At 39.3% G+C, this 25855-nt stretch overlaps 1 protein-coding gene across 13 annotated transcripts in view; it reads left to right on the top strand.

Moving 5' to 3' along the window:
* Positions 1 to 25855, top strand: part of Sox6 (SRY-box transcription factor 6) — a 580992-nt gene that overhangs the window by 493742 nt on the left and 61395 nt on the right. For all 13 annotated transcript variants that reach the window (XM_051192737.1, XM_051192743.1, XM_051192732.1 and 10 more), the window contains 3 exons: positions 12729 to 12878; positions 18009 to 18192; positions 20982 to 21166. In XM_051192737.1, the coding sequence (XP_051048694.1) occupies positions 12729 to 12878; positions 18009 to 18192; positions 20982 to 21166 (519 nt within the window). The remainder of the gene's footprint in view (positions 1 to 12728; positions 12879 to 18008; positions 18193 to 20981; positions 21167 to 25855) is intronic.

The raw sequence follows: 25855 nt of genomic DNA, 5'->3' as shown, positions 1-25855 counted from the left end.
TGCAAATGAATACTTATTTGTCTGTCTATTTCCTGCCTCTCCCTACTAAGGTACCCCTCACTTGTGTTTTTCTAAAATCTACTAGTATTCATAGACTCACACTACAAATACTTTTTGAATGAATAGATGATAGGATGAATGAATTTATTGTACGTTTGCAAATAAACCCCATTCTCAGATATTAGCAAACTCGCGTTTATACAAAATGACACATATGCTGAAAAATATAGATCCATGTGTGTGAAAAATAATGCCTATATTTCTAACCCAAACTCTGGATTCATGAATGAGTCTTCTATCCTCTTGATAGAGGTGAGATGCAGTTGTTTGGAGTTTTGCTCATGAACTCTGGCTTTGTGATTAGAAAGTCACAGGGATATTACTGCATTCAGAAAAATGGATCTCTTAGCAGTACCTGCTCAGCTCTTGGAAATAGGCTGCTTGCTTCTGTAATGCTGGTTTCTATCTGTCGTCGTTATTACCTCTTTGAATCTCTTGCTTCACTGATGAAATCACTAATTGTTTCAGTGACTTGCTTTTATTTCTGTAGTATCATGAGATACTACAGTGAAAAGAGGGGAGAATGAGAGGTGCTTTGCATATTCTTAGCAAATTGTACCACATAGCATAGTCATGTAAGGAACTACTCTTTTAAAATGTACCCCAAGGTAACCAGTGCAATGGGAGAATGAATCTTAATTGATTAGTTTTGTAACAGAGGACTGGAAGCTCTGCCATCCAATGGAGTTTGGCTTTTAAAAAGGTGTCCTGAGCCTCTCTTGTACCCTCTTTTCCTTCTTGGGATCTCTTCTCTTCCCCACATTGAGTCAAGTCAGAGAAGCAAGTTACTGAATCTTTGAGAATTAGGCAAGAGAAGCTTCATTGGGCCTACTCTTTGCATTCTTTTTCCTTTATCTTCATGAGTTGGCTGCAGGAAGTAGTGAATCAAATGCAACAAGTCCTTGTTTTCAGTGGCTTACAATGGCTTACTTATTTTTCTTTGGGCTATTACAAAAAGACCAAGAAGACTCTTAGGTCCACCCCTATCAGAGGTACATTTTTACCCCTTTACCTATAATTGCATAAGCTTTAGTTTTAAAAATCTGAAAATACCTTAACATGGTTATAATTACCTTAACCTAATTACTGTGGTGGCACTTTTAAATATGTACATTAAAAAACAAATATTAAACCCTTTCTCGAATAACCAAAAAAAAATCTGTAAAATAAATCATTCTTGGGAATCCATATATTATTTCTCAAGTACTTTTAGGATCGAATTATCTCTGATAAAATGTACAAATTCTATTTGTAGTCCCTTCCCTAATAGAACAGAGGACACGAAAGCACACATGGTTGTGGAAGGCCATGAACCAGACAGAGCTCTGGAGTTTACTCTTCCTGTTGCTTGCCAGCTACTATTTTTAAGCAGACCACTTTTATCCTTTGGATTTGAGATTTCCTCAGGTGTACAGAGGAGAGACTAGATGACGATAATTATAGTGATCCTGCTCATATCACACTACCCAGTGTTTCTGTGTAAGAGAACCCGTTTATCATGCATGTCCAGAGCTTCAGGAAGACAGAAACAAAGATGACCTGTGTCCTTGAGATTCCTTTTGCAGAGTGTCTTAGTGTTTCTGTCACTGTGATGAAACATCATGACCAGCAAGTTGGGGAGGTAAGGATTTATTTGTCTTAACTTCAACATTGCTGTTCATTATTGAAGGAAGTCAGGACAGGAACTGAAACAGGGCAGGATCCTGGAGGCAGGAGCTGGTGCAGAGGCCATGGAGGGATGGACTACTCAACCCATACTCTTATAGAACCCAGAACCAACAGCCTAGGGATGGCATCATCCACAATGGCTGGGCCATCTCCCATTGATCACTAAATGAGAAAATGCCTTGTAGCTGGACCTAAAGGATACATTTCCTCAGCTGAGGCCCCTTCCTTTGATGACTCTAGCTTGTATGAAATTGACACACAAAACCAGCCATTCCAGGGAGTGAGGATGTATTTAGGGAGTCCACAAGAGATCAGAATAAAGGGAAGTCAGTGTAAGGAGTAAGTTTTTTCCGCCTGCCGCTGGTCTTGTCCCACCGCTGGTCTTGTCCCGCCGCCGTGCCAGGCCCAAATAACACACTGAGACTCTGTATCAGATATAATGCTGTTGGCCAGGTACTAGTTTCTTATCGACTAGCTCTGTCTTAATTATTAAACCATTTCTATTAATCTCCACGTGGTCTTATCTTACCGGAGAGAGAGACCACCGGCGTTCTGCTCCATCTTGACTCTTCCTTACTCCTTCCTCCTTCTCCTAGTCCCTCCTATCTTCCTTTCCTATTGGCCAACAGTGCTTTATTCATTATCCAGTATGAGAAACATATATACAGAATGACATCTCCCATTAAGTCAGGTATTGTTGTAAATCACTCACATATGACAAAGCAAGGTAGAGAACTGCCAAGGTCTTCTGCCCTTAGCCTCCATATGCTGCCATCCACCTTCTGACTACAACCCAAGAGAGCCAGTGCTTGCTCCCAGCCCACACATAGCCTCTCTGCCCTGCCCCAAAGGGGCCTCGGAGACCATTGGCTGAAAGAATTCCCGGAAACAAGGGAGGAAAAGCAAAATGGAGAAAGGGCTGTTGGCAGAAGTAGTAGCAATTCCAAGAAGATGACACCAGATGGAAATGAAAGGGGTTTAATTGCCAAGTGTGAGCAGGGCTGCTGTTAAATGCCAAACATTGTCTTAAATACTTGGAAGGTAGATTAAAGACCCAGTCATTCACTTCTTGATGAGTTTGAAATTTTGTGGAAGAGAAAGGCATGAAAAGAATTTCATATCGGGAAGTCGATAAAGTACATGAGGCTGGAGGGGAGAATTGAGAGAGTAGAAGGGAAGGAAAGTCTCACAGAGGACCACATTTTGTTTTGAGATGCTAAGGTAGGAAGAATTGTGACATACCAGTGAGAATGGAGGAGATCTCATGGGCCCCAACCCTAGATGAAGAACTACAGGCAGTTAATGATTACTGAGAGAAGAATTAGCCACATGCCCTCAGCCCACAGCCCACAGGGATGAGCCTCTTAAATGGTTATTCAATACCAAGTGATCAGCCCTGAAAAACATTTACAGACAAAAAAAAAAAAAAAAAAAAAAAAAACCAAAAAACCAAACATTGAAAAGACTCAGCAGGTTTTTTGTATGTTTTTTTGTATATGTATATATTCTCTCTCTCTCTTTCTCTCTCTCTCTCTCTCTCTCTCTCTCTCTCTCTCTCTCACACACACACACACACACACACACACACCAATAACGATTAAAGAAAAAGAGTCCATGAATTTGAAAGGGAGCTAGGGGGAGGTCACAGAAGGGGTTGGGGGATTAAGGGAAGAAATATTGTAATTGTAGTTTAATTTAAAAAAAAAGTAAAACAGAAAAGGAAAGAGTATAGGATAAAAATATGCAGGAGGGCAAGGCAATTAACTTGGCAATTAACTCAGTATATAGAATGAAAGCTGCCCGACCTCCTCTATCCCTTCTCTCACCTTCTATCCCCACAAGCAGGCTTGTTTGACCTCAAATGTTAATGGACTAGCCACACAAGTACCTTCTGTGTTGAAAACAGGGACTTCAGTTCTGTCCTTCCAGAAAACCACAGCTGTATTTCCTGGATCATTCTGTTGACATTGAAGGTTTATAAGAAGTAAAAGTATTTGTAAGCCTTTCAAGTAATTATTTTTAAACTCTCCCCTCACCTCTCTGGAATGACTGGTACTGACATATTTTCCTCTCTGCTAAACAAGCACTAAATCAGGCTTCTTAATTACCTGCCTCTGTTTCCACCTCTTCACAGCTGAACTTGTCCAGTTTTACAGCATGGTTTCCTGGGTAGGCAGAGGAACCCAGGGGATGCCTGGAAGACTGAGTTAGGCTTGGGGTATCAGCCAGGTAAATAATGTCACTTCCTTCAGGAGGCTTCCTTTTCCTACTTGTCATCTCCCACTTCTGTTGTCCTCTTGAGCAGTATGTGACATGCTAGGGTGGCATCCGTTAACCTGTGCCTGCACTAGGCCTGGGCTCTCAGGTATTAATGGGGATAAACAGGGAATAAGAGTTGAATCTGTTGGTAGTAGTGGTGGTGTTTGGTTTTATTGAACAGTATACTGCCTTTCCTTCCTTTTCTCATTAGCTACTAGTAGGCAACTGCTTGAAGGAGAATTTTCCTTTTCTTTTGAGACAGACATAGGCAGGCCACTCTATGTCCTTAATAGATGAAATGACATGCAAGGAAAATCTACTCCAAAGAGAATTCAGGATGTATAAAGTTATATTGTAATTTTTGTATTGATTTTCCACTTTCTGTAACATGCTTGGGGTCTTTTACCCCTGTCTATTGAGTTCCCCTGTTTCTACCACATTCTGCATGGTTCTGCTCTCCCATCTGTTGAACTAGGGTGTTCTAGGTCTTTTAATGAGGCTTACATTGGTTGAAGAGGGACTTATCTAGATTAAATATATGGTGGCTGGTGGTGCTGTTAACTTTCCTTTCACTATTTGAGAATTGTGAAATGCAATTTTAAAGAAGTAGTCCAGTTATCTGGAAGTATAGTTTGCAGTGGGTACATCAGAATTCTTCTCCTTGGACAATGATCCTTGTCTGTTGGCTAGAACCTAGATATGGATTTCACTGTGAGTCATTGTTTAGTTATTTAAAACAATTTGTTTTTAAAGAAGAAATAGGATTAGAGGTGACAGACACTGTTACTAACATAGTTAACTATTTTTCCTATATAATTATAATGGAGATTAAATAAAACAATAAATCCAAATATTTAGCACCATATCTTAGTTTAGTATTAAGTATGTAGTTGCTGAATTACATTGTGAATGAATGGTAGTGATCACTAGGTGATGGGCAGAATAGCTACGTGAAAATAATATGACTGTGAATGAAAAATGCATGTGTCCTTTCTCTGTGGCACTCTCTACTGGAGATCTTACATTATAGGATACAAGTACAAAATACAGTTTTTACAATATGATAAATGTAGATTCATCAAATTGCCACTCATTATAATTTGGCATCATTTTAGATATTTAGGTATAAATCATGGTTCTCTTCCCAAACACAAGGGTGATGTAGCATGATTCTGACAAGGTGTCTCAGCCAGTGTGTATCCCAAAACACTCTCATGCATTTTTTTTCCCTAAAACTGAACTAGATTGGTAGAACCCATTGCCTTATGCTGAGTCTGTGCAGACTTGCTTATGAAAGTGTCACTAGGATACAAAGGTGAGAAAAACCTTATTCAGGCTGGTCCTGAGATCCAGAAGAACTACCAAGAGCATCGTTATAGAGGTATGTAATTTATAGGTTTGTACACTCCTCAGAGGATTTTCTTGATCTGTTTATTTTAAAGGTTGTTGAATGGTTAGTAATGGCATGGAAACGAGGCAGTGCTTCCTGGTTTTAGCTAACTTCTCTTTCTAAGTGCCTGTCTTTAGGGATAAATTCTAGGATTATGAATGTAGCCTGGCATTGGGCTGGATATATGTCCCTACCAAAAGTCATATGCTGAAAGTCTTAATCCCCACATGATGATGTCAGAAAACAAACCTGCAGGAGAGGACTGACACATGAGTGTGGAGCCCTCATAAAAGGAGTCCCAAAGAGAACACTTACTTTTTCTACTATGGAAGGCAGAGTGAGAATACAGTCTTCTAAGAGCAGGTCTCTACCACATGCGGAGTCTCCCAGGGCTTTGGCCTTGAATATCGCTGCCTTCAGAGCACTGACAAATACATTTGTTTCTTCATCACCCCACTCATGTTTTGTTATTGTGGTGGTGGATGATTAAAAATGGACTGAGACAGGCCTGCACCCACCAGTGCCTCCAGCCTCTTCATCTGTCATCCTATCTGCACTTGGCAGCCCTGACACATTGGTCTTAAAGTTCCTCAAAGGCTTGACTTCATTTCCACCTTAGAGCTAGAATACTCAATGTTTTTATTGTAGAGGGCTTCCTGCAAGCTTTCCACCCAGAAGACTTTTTTGCTAAAAATATATCCTCCTTGGGGAAGCTGTGCTGAATCTCCAGACAGTATCAAGTGCCTCTGTTAGGGAGTTTCTTGAAATCCTGTTTGTGTTTCTCAGTGGATTCTTTCTGTCACTTTACAAGCACTCTCCAGGCAACTGGGTAGTGTCAGTTTCTCATGAAGTTGGGCGTTGTTTCTGAGGGTCTTGTTGATGCATCTTCCGTGTTCAGTACAAGACTTAATTTATAAGTTTGGTCAATGAACAATTAATGAATGCTGAAAATGTGTTTGGAAGGTGCAAAGATTGATTGTATAACCAATTTCTACTTCCTGTGACATTCTTGTAATGGAGTGAGAGCTGGAAAGTTCCTCCAGTTCTAGTACTAAACAATATGATCTTGGGAACCAACTTTGGCTCCTTAGAACCACAGTTTGCTAGTAGAATAAAGATATCAGGCTAGCTTAAGCAACATGCCAGGACCCCTTCAGGTCTCTGTCATTGTTCCACTTACTCAAGTTCCAGTGCTGAGTATGTTGTTTATACCTCTGCTTGTAAGGATGAAGCAGTTTAATAATAAAGTTAAAAAAATAATTTCTTAATATACTATACAATATAAGTGCTTATATAATTTTGGGAAATTCAAGTAGGCTCAATTTTATGTGAATGTCCATTGTATATATCGTGGCAAAAAAAAAAAAAAAAAGTAGTTCAATAGTCCAGAAAATCACTAAGCACTTTAAAAATCTAAATGGGAAAACATCTGCATTTACAAGTCTTCACCAAATTGAAATATTTATGGGACTTTTACTCAGCCTGTTGTCCACTTTTCTATATTGCTGATTTCTCAGACCTCAACTTTGGTTGGGTACCATGGTTAGCAATCACTGTCCATGGTCACCCCTAGCCTGTGAACTCTGGTCTGAGAACCCTGCATGGAGTGAAGCTTTTATATACCTTTGAGCTACATCATCAGAATCTAATTCCTTTCCTTCATAATCCTCTAGTCTGCAAATAACTAGTATTTTTATATTCTTCCCCAAAGACACAATATCAGAAACATGTTTGAGCTCTTTGTAAATATACTAAAAAGAAAAGCCTGACACTATTCCTTAGTTGTGCTCCAACTGTTATTTGTGTGACAAACTTTAGCACACATCTGTGAAGCTACTAGTTATTAAAACCTGGAAAAAATGTGTTATCAAATCACTTTATCTATTTATTTTTGTTGTTTATCAAACCACTTTAAAAGATCAATTTTTTGGTTAAACAAAATAATTTTTAAGATTTATGTTTTAGTTTACTTTTAGGTTAGTATATAAAGTAATGGATCTCTTTGATACCAGTTCGTACCTGTATGACTTATACTTCATTTTCCTCCTTTTCCCTCTCCTCCACAACTACTCACGAGAAACAATGTAACTTAGCAAAGACTGGGTGTATATTCCTTTGTTTTGTTTTTTTTTTTAATTCAACATAGTGAAATTTCACTTAACATAATAAATACATTTGCAGAACATCTTTTACTGAGCAGTGATAGATGTAATGTGTCAATTCAGAAATACTTCTTGGGTACTTTTTACTCCTAAGCTGCTGTGATTAGTGCCAGGCATTCAACAAAAATTAGATCACTCATATCTTCAGGAAGCTTACAGTCTATCAAGGATAGGAAGCAACACATGCATGACCAAACACAGGCTCAAAAGTGATGAACACCACAGGAAAGCTGCCAGCCAAAGGTTGGAGATCTCAATTTCACATTTCCAAGGTGAAATGTTGGCCCAAGACTTTGGAGCCTCCACTTGTGGTACAGAGCCTTGCACATAGAATGCATTCAGCTGACAGTAGCTTAGAAAGTGAGCTTCGAAATTGCTTTGTAAAGTATGCCTATTTGATGAATGGCATTCTTATTATCTAAATCAAATCTAAAACTCCAATTTGAAGATGATAATTACAGCTAAATGACTATGCTTCATTAGGTAGAATGTGATAAATTGATTTTCACGGGTGCCTTCTTTCTTTTTGTTGTATTGCATTTTCTGATTTTTATCTCAAAGCTTGTTGCACTGAATCTTATATTGCATCCCACTGTCCACTTAACTCAGTGGCTTTTCTTGCCTCCAATATCCCAGGAATCAACAATTCACAAGAAACAGTTCTGAGCATGATGAGTTTATGGGGTCTTGTCACTTTTATGTAGAAGTTATTGAATGTGAATATGAAATGATTGTTAGAACTTTAGAGAAAGCAATTAACATTACCTTGTTTCTAAAAATTAACTATGTTGTCCAGTAACTCTTAAGGATCATTGAATTGAGTCAGATATTTAAAATATAGGCTTATTTCTAAGGATTGTTTTCCTTGCATTTTTAGTTAAAGCTTGTTGAAAGATTCAAAATTGAGTAAAACAAATGACCTTTCTTTTAATGAGGAATAGATTATTTGTAAGGACTCGTATCTCTATGACTTCATGGCTCTTTAATATACAGTTACTGTGTATGGCTCCCCAAATTAGCCAATGCACTTTTTATTTGTAGCTGCATCAATTTATGTCATTCACATCAAACTTTGCTTTGCTGTTTTAGTCCAAGCAGAAGGTGCAGAGATGATGTTTCTTGTGTCCTACTAACTTGTTTTGATTTATGTATTTATTTTATTTTGAACTATGGTCTTATGTAGTCCAGACTGACCTCAAATGTGATATAGATGGACCTTGAGCCTTAAACTCCTAATCCTTCTGTCTCTTCTTCCCAAGCCCTGGGATTGCAAACATTGTGCTAATATGCCTGATTCATGTAGTGTTGGGAAGAACCCCAGGCTTTGTCCTTGCTAGTCAAGCACTCTACCAACTGAGCTGCATGCTCAGTCTTGCTTACTTTAAAAAGAAAAAGATCCATCAAAATAAGAAATGAAACCACAGACTTTCCTTTGCCTAAATTATAGCAGTTTGACTCTTACTTGTGAATTTTTCTTGCCACTGAGTCATTGCATACAGAATTAAGAAACTTTAATTTCTTTAGAGGCTTGTTATATTAGAAAAATTGTTCCAAAGAAAGCAACAATCATGACATAGGCACATCTGGCTCTTGCAAATTATTCCTTATTAAGCTTTCATTTAATTACATGTGCTGAAAGGTCTGTTTTTGATTACTGTAATTTTTTTTATTTGTCCATCTGAATGATAGTAATGCTGGAAATTATATACAAACCACCTGTTTTTTCTCTTCTACTAATATGGCTAAGTTTGAGCTATTTTCTCTGTAGTTGATGAACTAGGAAGCTTTCCATTATGATAGAAATATGACCATCGAAATAATGGCTTAATCTTGAGTCTAAGAGGAAGATAAAATATTTGAATGACATTTTTAAACACTAACAGTGTGAAGAGTGGGATATCTGGCTGTGGGTTAACCAAGGCAAATTAACACATTCATTTATTAATAGTTTCACACAGGTCCTAATACAGGAACAGTAAGGGTTACAGTAGCAACCTTTGAGTACAAGTAGAAAGAGAAACAGGTAAAAGTTTGGGGCCATGAGAAATGGATAGGTGGGTTATAACTGTCATCAGAAAAGAAAAGGGTGATATGCTATGGAAGGTAAAGATAGTAGGAGAATGGTTGACAAGATGGCTGGTTGAATTCAATAAAAGATGGCCCCTCGGTCTCATGCATGGTAATGGCTACTGATTCCTCCCCACCATTCATTAGCAGCACATAGCCTAGCAATAGACTGGAAGTTTGATCTCTTGAGAAGCTGAATTCATAAGTTTTTATATTGGAACACTAGACCCAATAATGGCATTCAACTGAATCTTTAACACAACACAAGAATTTGAGGGTGTCCTAAGAAAATGGCCCAGTGTAAGAGAAATAATATATGAGTGTTGGCACTTTGGGTTCTCCAGGGAAAAATCTACTTTCTGCATCATAATTTTATATCGAAGCCTGTCGTTCAACAATTCTCCCCTACACTTAGAGTTACCAGTCAGCTTCTAGTGATGTCACTTATTTTAGTCAACCATCACCAGAGGCTTTAGAAATTCTCCAATGAGAAAGAGCTCAAGGGCTGGGGTGATGGCTCAGCCATTAAAGGCTAGGTTCACAACCAAAAAATATAAGAGAAAGAGATCAATGGATTAAAAGAAAAGAGAGAATAGTGCAGAGAACAGAGAATAAAAGTTCAAAACCATCATTAAAATATTACTCAATAGAATAGTGATCAAGATGTTATAATAAGAAGCAATCCGAGAATAAAAAGGATCCTTAAAATTGTGACAGTGGAAAGTTCATAGAAGTCTTATGAGAAGTTAATGAAAATAACCTGTCACAGAGTAAAATAAAATGTTTAAGAGTGTGAGATAGAAGGAAACATTTATAACCAGAGGTTTCCTGAGGATGTCCAGCATTTATTAATGTGAGTTGTTGGAAAATCCCCAGAGCATATTCTAGAGTTGAAGCACATGGTTTATACATTATAAGGGCTAGGCTCCAGACCATTGAATGCAGACAACCATCAGGAGGAAATCTCTACCTTTGTTGTAAAGTGAAGAAGTCAAGTCTATCTTAATTGAAAACTGATTTCATGAAGAATATGAAGTCAGAATGACATCAGACTTAATTGGCAATAAGAGTGAAAGGACAGTAAGCTATTGATCTTGGCATTCTGTGAATCATTTTTAATTTAGAATTCTCTATCAAGGGAATGTAATAATAATAATAATAATAACGACAACAACAGTTTCTTGATTCATTAGTTCTTAAAACACAAGCCTCACAGGTACTTTTCTCAAGTATTTCCTGGAGGGTATGTGCTACCATGAATAAGAGATTTAACTAAGAGACAGGAATCCATGACAGACAGAAAATGAAATCCAACATAGGAGAGACAGAGGGAAATTCTGTATAACACTGGCCTAATGAAAAACCGCAGGAAGAGTGTAGAGAATTCTAGAGAGTATTTCTAAGGGGGGCAATGAATACAGAGATTATCCATATATTCAACTGTATTGTGTTGCATTTTCTTGGCGTTTTGGAGAGTCTGGGAATTACCCAGTGATAGTTACAAAAAGCAGAAAGAAAGAAATAAAAGATAAAATGATAAACAATACAAATGTTAAATCTAACAAAAAGCTAAAGAGAAAAGTTACTGCTGTATCTAATCCATGTAATCCCAATTTCTTGGGAGGCTGAGACAGGCAAATCATAAGTCCAGGATGTGTCTGGCTTTCAGAATGAGTTCAAGTCTACCTTGAACAATTTAGTGTTATCCTGTCTCAAAATAAGATTGAGAGAAGTCTGGGATATAGCCAAGTGGTATTTACTTAGCAATCCTGAGTACCAAGATTCAAGCCTAGTACCAGAGAGGGAGTCAGGGGAGGAGAATGACATAGTAGCTCTTTGTGCCAATGTAGAATGAAACAGTTAAGACTAACTTAAAATCTGTGATGTTAACATTAAGCAATTAGAAAGGCACATGAAGGCACATGTAGCTGGTGATGTAAGATGTAAGATCAGCAGCTAAGGACAGAACAGCATATAAACATATGCAAATGAGGCAATAAGTGAGAATAGTCACCCAAATTGAAAAGGGATGGTCTCCACAGAGTAGGAGTGAGATGGCAGGGGCAGTGTCAGGAGGTCAAGGCCATCAGGGATGGCTGTAGAGGCTTTACCTTACTTAAAGTGGTCATGCTGTTGTGATTTTCTTTTTATGTAAAACCCTTAAAGTAATATTGATTTATGAAACCATGTATAACATTTTGATAAAAGTTAAAAATATCTAAAAGTAAGATTGGCCCATATTCCAATCTTGAGTCTGCATTCAGTTAAATCAATGCACTTAATGTTGATCATTTAAAGATGAATAGTATCAGATTGTCTGTTTACCTTGTCTCAGGGAGAGGAGCACTTGTAAGAGGAAGTAGAGGATGAATAAGATTTAGCAAGATAGCAAATGTTTAGGAAAGGCCAGGAGACAGTGGTCCCAATAGGGAGATAAACCTAGCATCTTAAGCCAAAGGAGCTTCCTGGAGATACCAGCAGAGCTGTTCTGGCCATAAGGGGGATGCTAGCTAGGTTCCCTCATTCAGCACTAGGGCCAGGAAAAGTAGCTTGCCTTTTTGTTTTTATGGCTACCAATCTGGCTATACCTTGTCAAAGGTTCTTATATGGTGCCAGAGATAAGACCTGAGAGGGAAGTGACTGCTGGCAGGTAGACTTTAGGAGTTCGGGGGCAGGCAGCACTGATCTTCAAGGATCTGTATCCCCAGAGAAGTTTGATAAGATCAAGGTCCCTCAGGGAAGTTCAAGTCAGTTTCTTAGTCCACAAGTGGACATGCCTGACATTAAAGAACATTGTATAGTGGTTTCAGGCTTTTGGAAGGAATCTCAGAGGCTGCTCTGCCAAACTCCTTTTAGTATAGTTGAAGGAACTGAGTTCTAGAGAGACCAGTCTTGTCCCAGCCCATGGTGTCATTGCTGGAACAGCTACAGTACCATGTTTCTCGTTCTAGTCCTCTTCTTTCTGAGTTACTTTAATTTTTTCTCATTTTTCTCTTTAAAAAGAGTGAGAGAGAAATTGCGGGGTTGTGAGAGATGTTATCTGACAATATGGTAAGTTTTTTTTTTTTGAACCTGTTTCAGCTGCATTTAATGAGATGACATTCACCTTCTCTGTTTTGCAGCAGCTCTATGCGGCTCAGCTGGCCAGCATGCAGGTGTCACCTGGAGCAAAGATGCCATCAACTCCACAGCCACCAAACACAGCAGGGGCAGTCTCACCTACTGGGATAAAAAATGAAAAGAGAGGGACCAGCCCTGTAACTCAAGTTAAGGTACTTGTTTTGCGGGGTTGTGGAAATGGCTTGGAAAATAGCTTTGTAAGAAAGGTAGTGAGGCAGGCTATGCTGGGAATAAGCAGCTCTCTTTATGGTGAACATCATGATTGAGCATTGAGAAACAGGTGCTTCCCTTTCGATAACAATAGTGCTATATTGTGAGATCCTTCCCTAACTTCAAAAACTCACTCCTCAAAAAATCTCTCCCTTCAGAGTCTGGATTTCGTTTTTTAATGTTCACTGGCAGGAATGGCTTGCTTTATTGTCAGTCTTTGTCACAGACTTGCAAAGCTTCTCTTCACATTCCTTAAACAGGTGGGAAGTACACTCACAGTGTCTGAGTAGGGACATAGAATCCTTGGTGTTAAAGAACAGAAGGAATCTAATGTGGGACTTAGCATAGTTTTGTGGAGCTCTGTCCTTCAAAACTGGCTACAAAGAGGTGCTGAGGAATAAGGTGTCAATAGCTAACAGTGCTTTTGGTACCATGTCATGATGAGAGGATAAATGGGCTTTCACAGTTAAGGGTGGAATGTTGGTACATGGTTTTCTTAACTGATTTTCATTGTCCTCAAACTGGCCACCTGGGGGGGTACTTGGTGACAAAGGAAATTATAAAGCACTTCAAATCTGTGTTGCATCTGGTCCCTACATAGTACAAGTTGGTTGTGGGGGTGGGGGACTGTATCTGCTTCCTATATTGGATTAATACATCCGCACGGTTTGGAGAAATAGCTGTGTGGTTGTGTGGTTGTAATTTGGCAGAGGTACTACATGTGGGAAGTTCAGGCAATTATTGAATCTAAACATAGCAAAGAGTTGAGAGCAACCAATGTCACTATCGGGTGCTCTGCAGTCACCAAAGTTGTTTTAGTTTGGTAAATTTTCAGATAGCAATGTTGAGATTTCAGAAAATCTGCAGAAATAGTGGACTCCAAGTATTGAAGCATGATCATCCTCAAGACAGCCTGTCTGTGCTCATCCCAAATATTAACTTAATGATTCTCTAGAGAAATAGAGTGAAATTATACTTAATTGTTGGAAATCTTGAGCTATAACCATTAGCACAGGAATTAGAAGTTTGTGGAAATAGATTTTTTATGTTCCAAAAGCTTATTTGTGAATTCAAAGCATACTACAGCAGCTCAACCCAAGAACTAAGTCTCTTCATAGTTGTCAGAGAAAGAGTATGTGAAACGCAAGCAACTTGGGCTATTTGGGTATTAAATATTTTAACATGAAAAAGTCATTTTGTAATTTAAGTTGGCCAACTGGAACTGTACCAAACCAAGCCTTTACTAGATGAGTAAATGTTCCCTGGCTAAATTCAAGTTTCTATCTGCTTTTACCATTCCAACTTTGTGGGCCAACAGATTTTATTACTCACTTGACCACATGTAAATTCTTAGGCATAAGAATTCTGTAAGGTTTGACTTGACTGTATTTTATGTTAGCAACAAAGGACCTATTTCTTATACTTCTTAGATCATATATTATGTATGTGAGTAGAAACATATAAACCAAGACATAAAATGAGCATTTAAATTGAATGTTCCTATTACTGAAGAACTTCTGAGAGTAAGCTCAGTCTGCTAACTGAAGAGATTTGATCATCTACTCACTACAGTAGTTTTCCCTCTGTAGAGCACAATCATACATTGAAGAATGAAATACAACAGGGCAATGAGTGCTGAAGGTAACAGATAAACACAGGGTTTTCATCTATTAAAAGTCTATCACTGTAATCTGGGCCTTATAGTAAGCCATATGTTCTCTAGCATGTAATAAGAATTCTATAAGTGGTGGTGATAGTGAAGATGCTCATGGTAGTCATGAAGGAGATGAAAGCAGTTTCAGTGTAGGGATGGAAGTATCTGGTTGCATAGTTACATAATGAGAAAGATTCAAAATCAGTTAGCTGGGCTGTATCATCTATCAGTTCTATATGCAGCACAAGCCTCTCAACTTGGCAATGCACTCTAGTCCCTACAGCCTGTCCCCTGATGAACTTCTTGTGCTATTAGACTGGGTGGAGGGGGCATATAATTAACCTATCAAAATGTTTCAAAATTTCATGATCATTATATAGACTGAACATAAATGTTTTCTCAGATTACATATTCTATGCTGGTGACATGGTCATTGTCATCCCCCCCCAGCTTTTAAGAGAGAGGCTTTGCCTGCATCCTAGCCTTCTATAGCCCCCCCATCCCCAATCTTATCTGCTAGTTCTACCATCTATGTCATTCTGAGGTTTGTTTAAAATCTATTGGATTTTTCTCTTCTTTATTTATATTGTCATGTTTCTTTATAAGCCCATAGTTATTAAATAGATGCTGTACATTTTAGATTTCATAGTGTTACCTGTTAAAGTGTTTGCATCTCTTTAAATAGCTAAAATTTATTCTGAGACACAGAACCCCTGGATCCTCTGTGGATATACTTTTCATATTTGTTAGGTAGGTTCAAAACAACCAAGAATCTTAGGGTAGTTTATCTCCATGATAAGGCAGCAACTTCCTGGAGACTTTACTTATTGCCCTGTATGTACATCAAGGGACCTTTGCACTGTGTTAATGGGAGAGTAAGCCGTTCCCAGTTTTTATGTGAATGTGCAGTCATTTTCCCTGCATCTCAAGTTGCCTTCTCATATGCATTTGCTGATCAGTCCCACCTTTTGTAGCTCATTAGCATCCTCTCTCTTTTTCTGCAGAACCATCCTCCTTGGTATCCTTCCTTAAAAGTTCTGTCTACATTAACTTTCATAAACTCTGAACTCTCGACTCAGGGAGGCTGCCAAGCTCCCTGTACCATTTCCCTAAAACTCCTCCTAGGTAGTAAAGTGGACCAGTCTAGAATTCACTTATTTCAGAAATTGCTGTCCCAGGCTCTTAGCATTGATTATGAAGAGCACTGTCTAATAGTCATGTCCTGTTTCCTAAGAGTGGGTCCTTAACCTCAAAAGTAAACCTGATACTTTCTCTATCATGATTACAATGGAGAGCATCTTGGTATTAATTGTGAATTATAAGTAATAAGTTAGAGAATATTAAAACTGAAAAAGATGTTATAAGCTCCATATTTTCAAGAGAATTGAAGAAAAACATAAATATATTAAGACAAGGCACATAAAACCTAATTAGTTGCCTACAAGTGATAAGTGCAACACTTTAGATGAATAGTAAGTGGATGGGATTAAATTTAAACACCTGTGAAAGAGAAGACACAGAACAAACTATGCAAAATGAAACACAGGAAAGACTTTCAGTTCTGGGATGATGACAAAAGGTCTATGTAACACACGCAACTAGAGGAAAAGCTTGGATTTATGTTTGAAGAAATAATGGCTGGACATTTCTTTAACTTGATAAAAACTCTAAAGTCAGATGTTTTAGAAGTTCAGCCAACTCCAAATCAAAGAATCATGGAGAACATGAGCCAAATACTTAGCATATAAAGTGCTATGATTCCAGTGTGAGTGAAGGAATTTAAATAGTCTTTGAATTAAGGGCAAAAAGAAGCCATTTAGTTTAGTACATCAGATAATTTTGACATTCATAGTTATCTTGTTACCTTAGAACATGTCCTGTTCTAAATATAAAGTGCATTGCAACACAGATGGGACAGAACACCGTTTCCTATTAATACACAACAAACCAAAACAAACAACAATAACAACAAAAACCAAAACATCCCTACATCAATATAAAAATGATTTTCCCCTGGTCATTTGGTAGAAAGGAAGTAGAGATTTATAATCCAGTAAATTAGTTTCAAATTCTTTCCTCCCTAGATGACCTTGGGAAGGTGCTTTGTATTGTTTTGATTTTCAGTTTTGCATTTGTAAACTTTGAGTAGTATAGCCCATCCTCCTAGTGGCATCAGTGGCTGTGTGAGCTAATGCCCTGTATAGGGGCCCAGTATAGTGCTTGGTTCATGGTTGCTGCTGCAATGCTCCCAGTCTTCTCTCACCCAGTGTTGTTGTTGTTTGCATGTCTGTTGATTGACATCCTGTTGTATATGGCCATCTTTTTATAAATGGAGAAATAAAGCTTCAGTGATGTCACATTTACCATGAGAGAGAATGTTCTGTTACAAGACTTTGTTGTGAATTCTGAATGTCACTGAAAGCAAGTTCTCTGTGCCCTCCCAGAGGCAAAACAGGGTTTGACATTTGCTGATGGTTTTGCTTCAGAATGCAATAATGTAGATCTCAACATTGAGCCTTTAAATTACATGCTCATATCTATATTTCTGAAATGATAGAAATATTGTCTGCAACTCTTCAATGGTATGATAAATGAGACAAAAATGAAAACTAGTTGCTTAACTTTCAAGTCACTGGCTACCCTAGAATTCCAAGTCAGAGATGAAAATACTGGGCTCAATGTGGAGGGATATGGTCTTAAAATAGACATTCCATAAATATATGTAGCAAAGATTGTAACAAGACATCACTTTAAACATGAAAAATAAATTGCATATAGCATAGCATGTAAAACATAATTATAATGTGTGCTTGCTCTTCACAAAAATTAATTTTAAACATGAATAGAAACCAGAATATAAACCACAAGAGCACCCACACCCTGAAAGCCACATAGAAGCCTGTGGTGTGGCATGGGACTCTGAGGGCAGGGGCCCTGGATAGCAGAAGAAGACTTTCCATGTTTCCATTCTAAAGTACTTGCAATTGTTTGATTTAAAATATATATTAAAAAATTAGCTGCAAGGACTATTTATAGTCACAGGAACTTTTCTGAGAGACTAACACAAAGCATTACAGAGCTACTGAAATTTTAAATAATTCTTTGTAAATGCCCTAGGTTAATTTAGATCCCTGAAAACACATTAGGAAATTAAGCTGTAATGTGAGCTAATTCAGATTTTAATTTGGCAAAAAGAATGATCCAACTACACAGTTAATGTAAATAGAAGCATAACACAGGGAAATTAATGAGGTTCCTTCCGATGAATCTTCAAGGAGGTAGATAATTAGCTTCTTTTGTTATTGTTGTAGGAGAACATTGGCATTGTCTCGGAGGTGTAAAATAACTGTGGCTTACTAAGTGATAATGTGCTTCATTTGTCTTTTCTAAAATAATTATTTATGTTAAACTCTTGTAGGATGAAACAACAGCCCAGCCGCTGAATCTCTCATCGAGGCCTAAGACAGCAGAGCCTGTGAAGTCCCCAACATCTCCCACCCAGAGCCTCTTCCCAGCCAGCAAAACCAGTCCTATCAACCTGCCAAACAAGAGCAGCATCCCCAGCCCCATTGGAGGGAGCCTGGGAAGAGGGTCCTCTTTAGGTAAATGGGAAAGTACACCTCAGAAAGAGACCTGTGACCTAGAAAAGAAGCAAAATGGGCCAGGGATGGCTTGCCCTTGGGTTCTATGTGTTCTTTGGGAAGGATAGTGACACTCCACTGAAACAGAACTCACCTTAGTATCTTAGGTGAGTAGAACTTTTGAAAAATGTCTCAAATCCTGCTGGGATCCATTTTTTTTTTAGATGACAGTGGACCATGACCATCAGACACTTTAAGATATCTGAATTTTGTCAAGATTTTGCCCTAAAGTAGTTCTGTAAGGGCATCAAGAACTGGCTTCATTCAGAAAACCATGCCACAATGTACCTTTTCCTTCTTGCTTTCTGATGTGAATTTTCAAGGCTTTCTAGGGATTTTCACACACCTGTTTAAGAAGTGTGGAGCAAATGAATGGGTTTTACAATGGAATATGCCTGTTTTCAAAACCTTCTCTGGCTAGTGTTGTGACTCTGGGCTTAAGTATTTCCTAAACCCTGAGTAGGGAATAGTATTGTGTAGTTCATGGGCTGCTGTGAGGCCAGAAGAGAATAGCTCTCCTGACAAGGGTCTTGCAGTGTCCAGGACATTGAAGCTCTCTATTTTGAAAGACTATGATAGGTGGACCCCAACACATTCATGGTCTTGGGGAGAATGTAGCAGTAGGCAAGAAAGCATTTGTCAGCAGGAATAACCCAAAAGCATTACAGGTATTGTTACTAGACTCTTCTTGTCTCTTGTCTTCCAAATAAAGACAGTGGTTAGGGATTAGACTCACCATGTCTTTACTAAGTTCCCTTCCTTGCATTATTGAATCATGGAGCTTACTGTTTATTATAATTGGATATGATAATGTATAAGTAGAACCATTACAATTTCATATCTAGTCTTGCTGCTTTATGTAATTTCCCTTGACTTTACAAGGTAGACATATCAGTTCTTACTGGTAGAATGACTGAGCTCCAGACCTGTGCTATGAATGAGCAGAACCAGGACTAATACACAGGTTGCTCACCTAGAACCTGCTGCTGTCAAGAAGCTCAGCTGGAGGTATGCTCAACTAGGCCAAGTGTGAGACGCAGTGTCCTCACAGACACTGGGAAAATTAGAATAGGATATGAACAACAGCCTGTCCTGATTTCCAGTCATGATCATGTCAGAGGAGCCACAGCTTTTTGTTCCCTGTCAGGAGTGCTCAGTGAGAAGAGAGAAGTGATGCACACCTGGGACATTACTGTGAACTGTTTCTTCTCACTGGCATTTTGGAAGTGGGAGGATGAGAGCAGAGAGAGCCACCATAAGGAATATACCCTGCTTTTTTGAAGTGGCCCTTATGCAATCCACTTCCACATCTTGTTTGGAGAGCATGTGTTCCCAGGGCTGCTCATCCAAAGGGACAGGGAAAGAGCTGGCATGTCGTAGGCCCTGCTCCTGTCAGCAGCAGACCATGCTGCTTAGGTTAGAGCCAGGTGGGCTAGAGGAAAAGCATCTGCTATAGACAGCAGGCTGTGCATATGATACGGCACAAAGTGGCCTTTTATCAGAAAAACTTCAAAATAAAAGAAAATTAAATATTATACAAAGTAACTGACTTTTAAAAACATTTTCATAGACAGTTACTGGAACTTCACAACTCACATGGATATGCACATGTGTTATACATATCAGGTGTGTGGAGTGAGCTTGATATCTGATTTCCTTGTTTGTCTGTGTGAGGTATATGCATATATGTATACATGCTTCACATACATGTGTGATGAAATACAAAGGACCTTACACAAGTAGATCATGTCAAATATACAACAGCAGCTGAAATCTATCAGTAATCAAATAATTGTCCTCCTTTGTCTAAAAATGAAAAAAAAAACTGGTCCAATGTATTCATTTAAGCTGAGTAAAATGCAAGGCATAGAGGAAAATTAGTTTCCATTTCTTTTTCCCCCCTCTGGGTTACATGGAATATAATGGAAGAAAATATTTATTCTTACTTGATTTGAAGATTTGTGCTCATGTGAAAGCCATTGCCACACATACCGCTTCACTGTATCACTCACTATATGTCAGGGTCGGGGTGGGGGAAGAGGGCTTGGAGCAGTGGGTGTCCAAGCTGGAGATGGGGCAGGGTTGTCATTCTCTTGGTAAATAACCGAGGCAGCATGATAAGAAGAATGCTTCATTAACCAGCCAGCTCTTGGAGAAATGAAAACCCCCTCACTCCTGCAGTGGACACATAAACACACACATATAGATGTCACCAAAGTGCCCTCACAGATCTCATCCCGTTAAGCCCCAGACTACTCCCACACATAGCACACCAAATACATCAGAGTATCTGGGCAGAAATTCCGGCTGCCTCTCTGTCTATCCCCTGCCTTGTCTCTCCCACACCATTTGGGAAAGATTGTACACAAAGTATAGACACATGCAAAGAGATTACTTCCTCCCAGTAGAGCTAGGAATGCAATGTAGGAGCATTGATACTATAGGCACAAGCAACAAATACTTTCCCCTGTACATACAAGATTAAGACCTAGGACCAATCATCTGTGAGAGGTAGTAGACAACCTACTAGCCTGGGGTGCTGGGGTGTCTTCCACAGCCTAACTGAACCCTGAAACAGTACAGCTTGTTTGACGTGGCTTTGTATGCTGTACTATGTTGTACTTTTCTTAATAACAAATGTGTCCCTTCCTTGTTCAGAGAATAGTGTTCCTCTGGGGAGTGGATCATAGCCAGCACTTGAGAGACTGTCCCCACAAGCTTCTACTAACGTACATACCCTGTGTATGCAGATATCCTGTCCAGTCTCAACTCTCCTGCCCTGTTTGGGGACCAGGACACAGTGATGAAAGCCATTCAGGAGGCTCGGAAGATGCGAGAACAAATCCAGCGGGAGCAGCAACAGCAGCCACATGGGGTTGATGGGAAACTGTCCTCCATGAACAACATGGGTCTGAGCAACTGCAGGAATGAGAAGGTAACCCTGCATCCCTCTCCAGTACATGGCAGGACCATCCACTCACTCTCATCTCTCTTTCTTTAGACCTCCAGGTCCTAACCTGTTACCGATGATTCGGGCTTCCAGGTTGAGAGCTGCCCTGTAATTTATTAAAATCTACCCTGTGTCACTTTTCACATTACTGGGGGTTGGCACTTAGGTTGCCTCCCAGGTACTTAACCTACTTGCCTGTTGGTGTTTCTCTGTCCCATTCTGCAATATTTAGGAGATTTCTTATAAAGACTGTAAATTATGTAAGTGAATTGTTGCCCACCATTTAATGCTATGCTTCCCATCAAAAAGTTTAAAAAAAAAAAAAAAAAAAAAAAAGAAAAAGAAAGAAACAAATTTCAAACTGCATTTGATTTTCATTATTTTGATTCAGCAAATCTTTCATCCAGTGCTTCTTCTGAGATACACTCATACAAAAATAATGGAGTTTGGGGTAAATGCCTAAACTAAGCGGAGTACACACAAAGTAGGGGCAGAGACCATGAAGAGATAAGTGAGCATACAAGGCTGGGTCAGTCCACCACTGGGAACCAAGAGGAAGAAGCCATCTTGGGGTGGCTATTTTAGAAGTGGTAGTAAGGACTGTCTGGGGATATGACTCAGAATAGAGGTGTGAATGAAGTCATATTGTGGCCACAGGAGTAATAGGATGGAAGGCACTTTAGACAGGTAGAACTCTGCATGTACAGGCTAGTGTAGCCAGAATGTCTTAAGAGAGGGAATAGCTGAGGACATGTGATAGCAGCCATAGCCTGGGCAAAGCATCTTCATCCTGGCTGACTCTGGGAAGCCTCTTTTATTTCATCCCACACCAGATCTGTCCAGCATGTGAATGAGATCTGACCAACATACAGAAAAATATTGGCTTCCTAAGGAAGAGTGGATATGGGTACCTGAAAGGAGTGTGCCGGCAGGGCAACTCATTCCTTTTATGCACAAGCTCTTGCCCAGCACTAAACTGTGAGAAAATATTCATTTATTTGCTTTCAAATCTGGGACTACTGTGGTAGACAGTAGTAATAGTTGTTAAGTAAATGCTAAAGACCATTTACATGTGTTTATTCAGTGAACTAAAACTTCAGGCTGTTGAGCTCTGGCCAGGAGTCTTCCCTTTGTTTCATCCCTTGCTAACTGTAGTGAGGACTCAGTGGCAGAGTTTGCACAATAAAATAAAAACTTGTGGTTTCCCTAGTTTCCCTGCAAGGTTTTTCTATTTGCTCTTGAAGAAGTTGGAAATGTATAGTGCTATTTGTGTTCCTGTGCATGGCAAGGCCATCTGCACACGCAGGTATAATCCTTTCTTAAGTGACCACACTGACTTGCCTGAGAAACAGGGACTTGAGCTGTGACTCTGGAGGCCAGTCTCCAGGCAAAGTGTTACAAGCTATGATCTCTGCAAATCTCAAGGAGTATCATCCCCTCCTTGTCTTGGCTTCTAATTGTTGCAAAAACCCTGGCCTACATTTACTTTATCCCAATTTCCTCCTGTCTTTTATGCTTGTCTTATGTATGTGTGTCTGCTACCTAACCCATCTAATCAATTATGACCTTACTCTAACATGATGATATCTGTAAATGCTCTATTTCAAAACAAGGTCACATTCACAGTTACATAAAGTTAAGGTTTTTTCTGTTAAAGAAACAGTGAGACCCATTGCAAGATGTGCACAAATATAGCTCATTCCCAACCTCTTGACCTTACTGTACCCTTAAGCCATACTAGAAACATCCAGGGTGCAGGGTAGGATGGGGCCAGTAATGCGATGGGGTACACTAAGCCTCATATGGACTAGGAAGCTTAGTTCTAGAGAGAGCTGATTTCCTAAAGCTTAGTAAAGATGTGATATTTTTTCCCTCAGTTGTCCCTGAACTATAACTGCCAGTATCATCTTACAGGATATGTCACATCATATGTAAACTTAGGCACATACACATACCTATAGAATAATAAAGAAAACAATTAATACCTTGCACTATGTGTAGTTATTTACTATAGTCAGTTGGAACTAAAGGTCCAAATGTGAACACTACACACTTAAATCCCAAAGATTAATTTTTATTTTCTATTGACCTTTCTTAATTCACTTGTGAGGAAGAAATTTGAAGCAAAAAACAAAATGAAACAAAACAAAAGCTTTATTTTTCCATGGAAGGCATGAGAGAAAAAAAATGAGAAATGAGGTTGACTTTGAAAACATTGATAATTATAACCTAAAATACAACATGCTGAAGAGAACTGAGTCCCAAAAGGTAAGCTACAAAGTGGTTTCTACAGAACCAGGAAGCTGTGGTTTCCTGGTTGAAGGGGGTCATTGCACCAGTAGATAGCTTTCCTGGGGTTGAATTTGGGACACTAGAAAAGCCCATGCTCTTTAGGAATGCTGTGTATGTTCATTGGTTCTTCTTAGAGAATCCCAGCCTCCTGAAGGAGAGCACTGGTTTGAGGTGATTTTTGTCATTGCATGGTCCTTATTTAGGGATTGCTGTATTTGCCAGGCTAGTTAGGCTAGTTGTAGTTAGATAAATGCATTAAGAGCACCACTCCAGAGCCCTGAGGGAGGCAGCTATGGATCTCTTATGATTCAGATTTCCATTCTAAAGTTGTGACTTTCCTTCCACAGGGACACCAATATTTCTTTTCATTTTTTTTCCTAAGTCAAAAAGGTTAAGTATATAATATGCAATAAGACTAGAAAGTGGATTGGGACAAATCTAGTTTGCTATCTGGTTTCAAAATTGTTCAGCTTTGAATTACTGGCCCAGTTTTCTTTAAATATAAAGAACTGTAAATTAGACTTGGTAATTTGCTTGTTGGATCCCATGTCACAGTTTTAGATAAGTTTCACAGCATCACTGTCACAAACCTTATCATTTATTAAGCACATTTCTCTCTTTTTCTTGAATATTCTTTATAAAACATAGCACACACCTGAGTTCCCTGGGGAGCAGGCCATTAGCTGGATGTCAGTGGCAGGTATGTGTGAGGGTAGTCTCCAAAACTACCATCTGTAGAAGGGACAGGGACAGAGCAGGACTTGGTGTGGAAATGGTTGCATTGTACCTGCACCAGCAACTCTTCCACAAGCTCAGGACCTCATAGTTATTGAGAATTGTTCCAAATTTAGAAAGGGGAATTAGTTTTGTATATTCATGCCAGTCAGTCCTTGGATAAAAGCCCTGAAAAGAGGACTTGATCTTGGCTGAGGTGACTGTCTTTAGCTGAAGCAAGACCAAATAGGATAGACAGAACTTTCCAGTGCTGAAGGGGATGGAGCATCACATCCCATTGTCAACCATTGCCTGTTATGTTTCATCTCACTAGGTGTGATTAAAAAAAGACTCTGTAAGTATAACCAGTGTAGGCCAACATTTATTACCCAGGCACAGGAAAGCTGTGTTTTTATCACACACACAGGCTCACATGTATGAATACATATTTATCCATGACCTGTTTCACTTTATTGAGCAAATCTTTATTTTGCCACTTTAATATGAAACATCACTGACTTGATCGGCCAGAACGGCACCAGTGGCGTTGCTCTGGGTGGCTGTTGCAGGGAGTTCAGGGTCTGCTAAATACATAGATTGTGGGGACAATAGACTGTAACGGCTCCTCAGGAGCTCCTTTACACCATCATCTCCATGAGCCTCTGAACACACACTGTGAGTGTCCTGCCAGCAGAAGGCTGGCACTAAGTTAGCTTTTCCCACCAAGAATACCAGCCGGCCCCATCTGTGCTGGAACACCAGTGCAATTAGATCATATGATCATATTATGGAGAATTCCTCAACACATTTTATTGTTATGACAATTCTAAGTATTTTTGTCAAGATAATGCACTGCAGAATTTCAATCACACTGCTTATAAATGTCCTAGAGCTTAGCTCAGGGCATCTGGCTAAGAGAGAGGTGAGATAAGGTGGCCTTTTTCATGAATGGGTTGTGATATGTTGGACAAACACGCAATCCCAAGGATCCTAGTGTGTGCCTCTGTAGGACTTTGACATGCCTAACTCAGAGCAATGTTGTGGGAATTAAAAAACACTTTGAGCTAAAACAAAACAAAACAAAACACTGAAAACACTGTCCTATCCCAAGTAGTATATACCAAAGTGCACAAAAAGTGTTAAGAAGGTGTCAGAGGGACCGATTCTTTTCTTGTTTGGTGTGTGTGTGTGTGTGTGTGTGTGTGTGTGTGTGTGTGTGTGTGTGTGTGTGTGTGTGTGTACTCAATGACTGGATAGAAAAATTTCATGTACAGACATCATATTATCATGTTGGGTCATGGCCCTCAGAAATGGGTAGGCTGCACAGGCATATGCATGTGGTTTGAGCCACCACTCCCTCTGGGGGTTGCTTGAGGAAGAATCTGGCCCTCCGGAGATGTCCAAATGAGCACAGGGGCAAAGGGCCACACTTAGGTGCCTCTGAAATACATGGCTGTGATTGGAAGTACAGTGTGGGGGGTTGAGCTTAGTGTTAGAGAGCTTGTTCAGCTTGTTCACAGTCCTGGGGTTGCCAAAATCAGAGCAAACCAATCCATTCAACCACCACCACCATTACCACCACCATCAAAACCTCCTAGCATGAAGAGATGGGAGAGTGCTTTGCATCCATCTGCTGGTTACAGAGGAGAGATAGACCTTGGGGGGGGG

The sequence above is a fragment of the Phodopus roborovskii genome, unplaced genomic scaffold (assembly GCF_943737965.1).
Source record: "Phodopus roborovskii unplaced genomic scaffold, PHOROB, whole genome shotgun sequence".
Lineage (NCBI taxonomy): Eukaryota > Metazoa > Chordata > Mammalia > Rodentia > Cricetidae > Phodopus > Phodopus roborovskii.
Note: the sequence above shows the minus strand (reverse complement) of the source record. Positions and strands in the feature narration are given on the sequence as shown.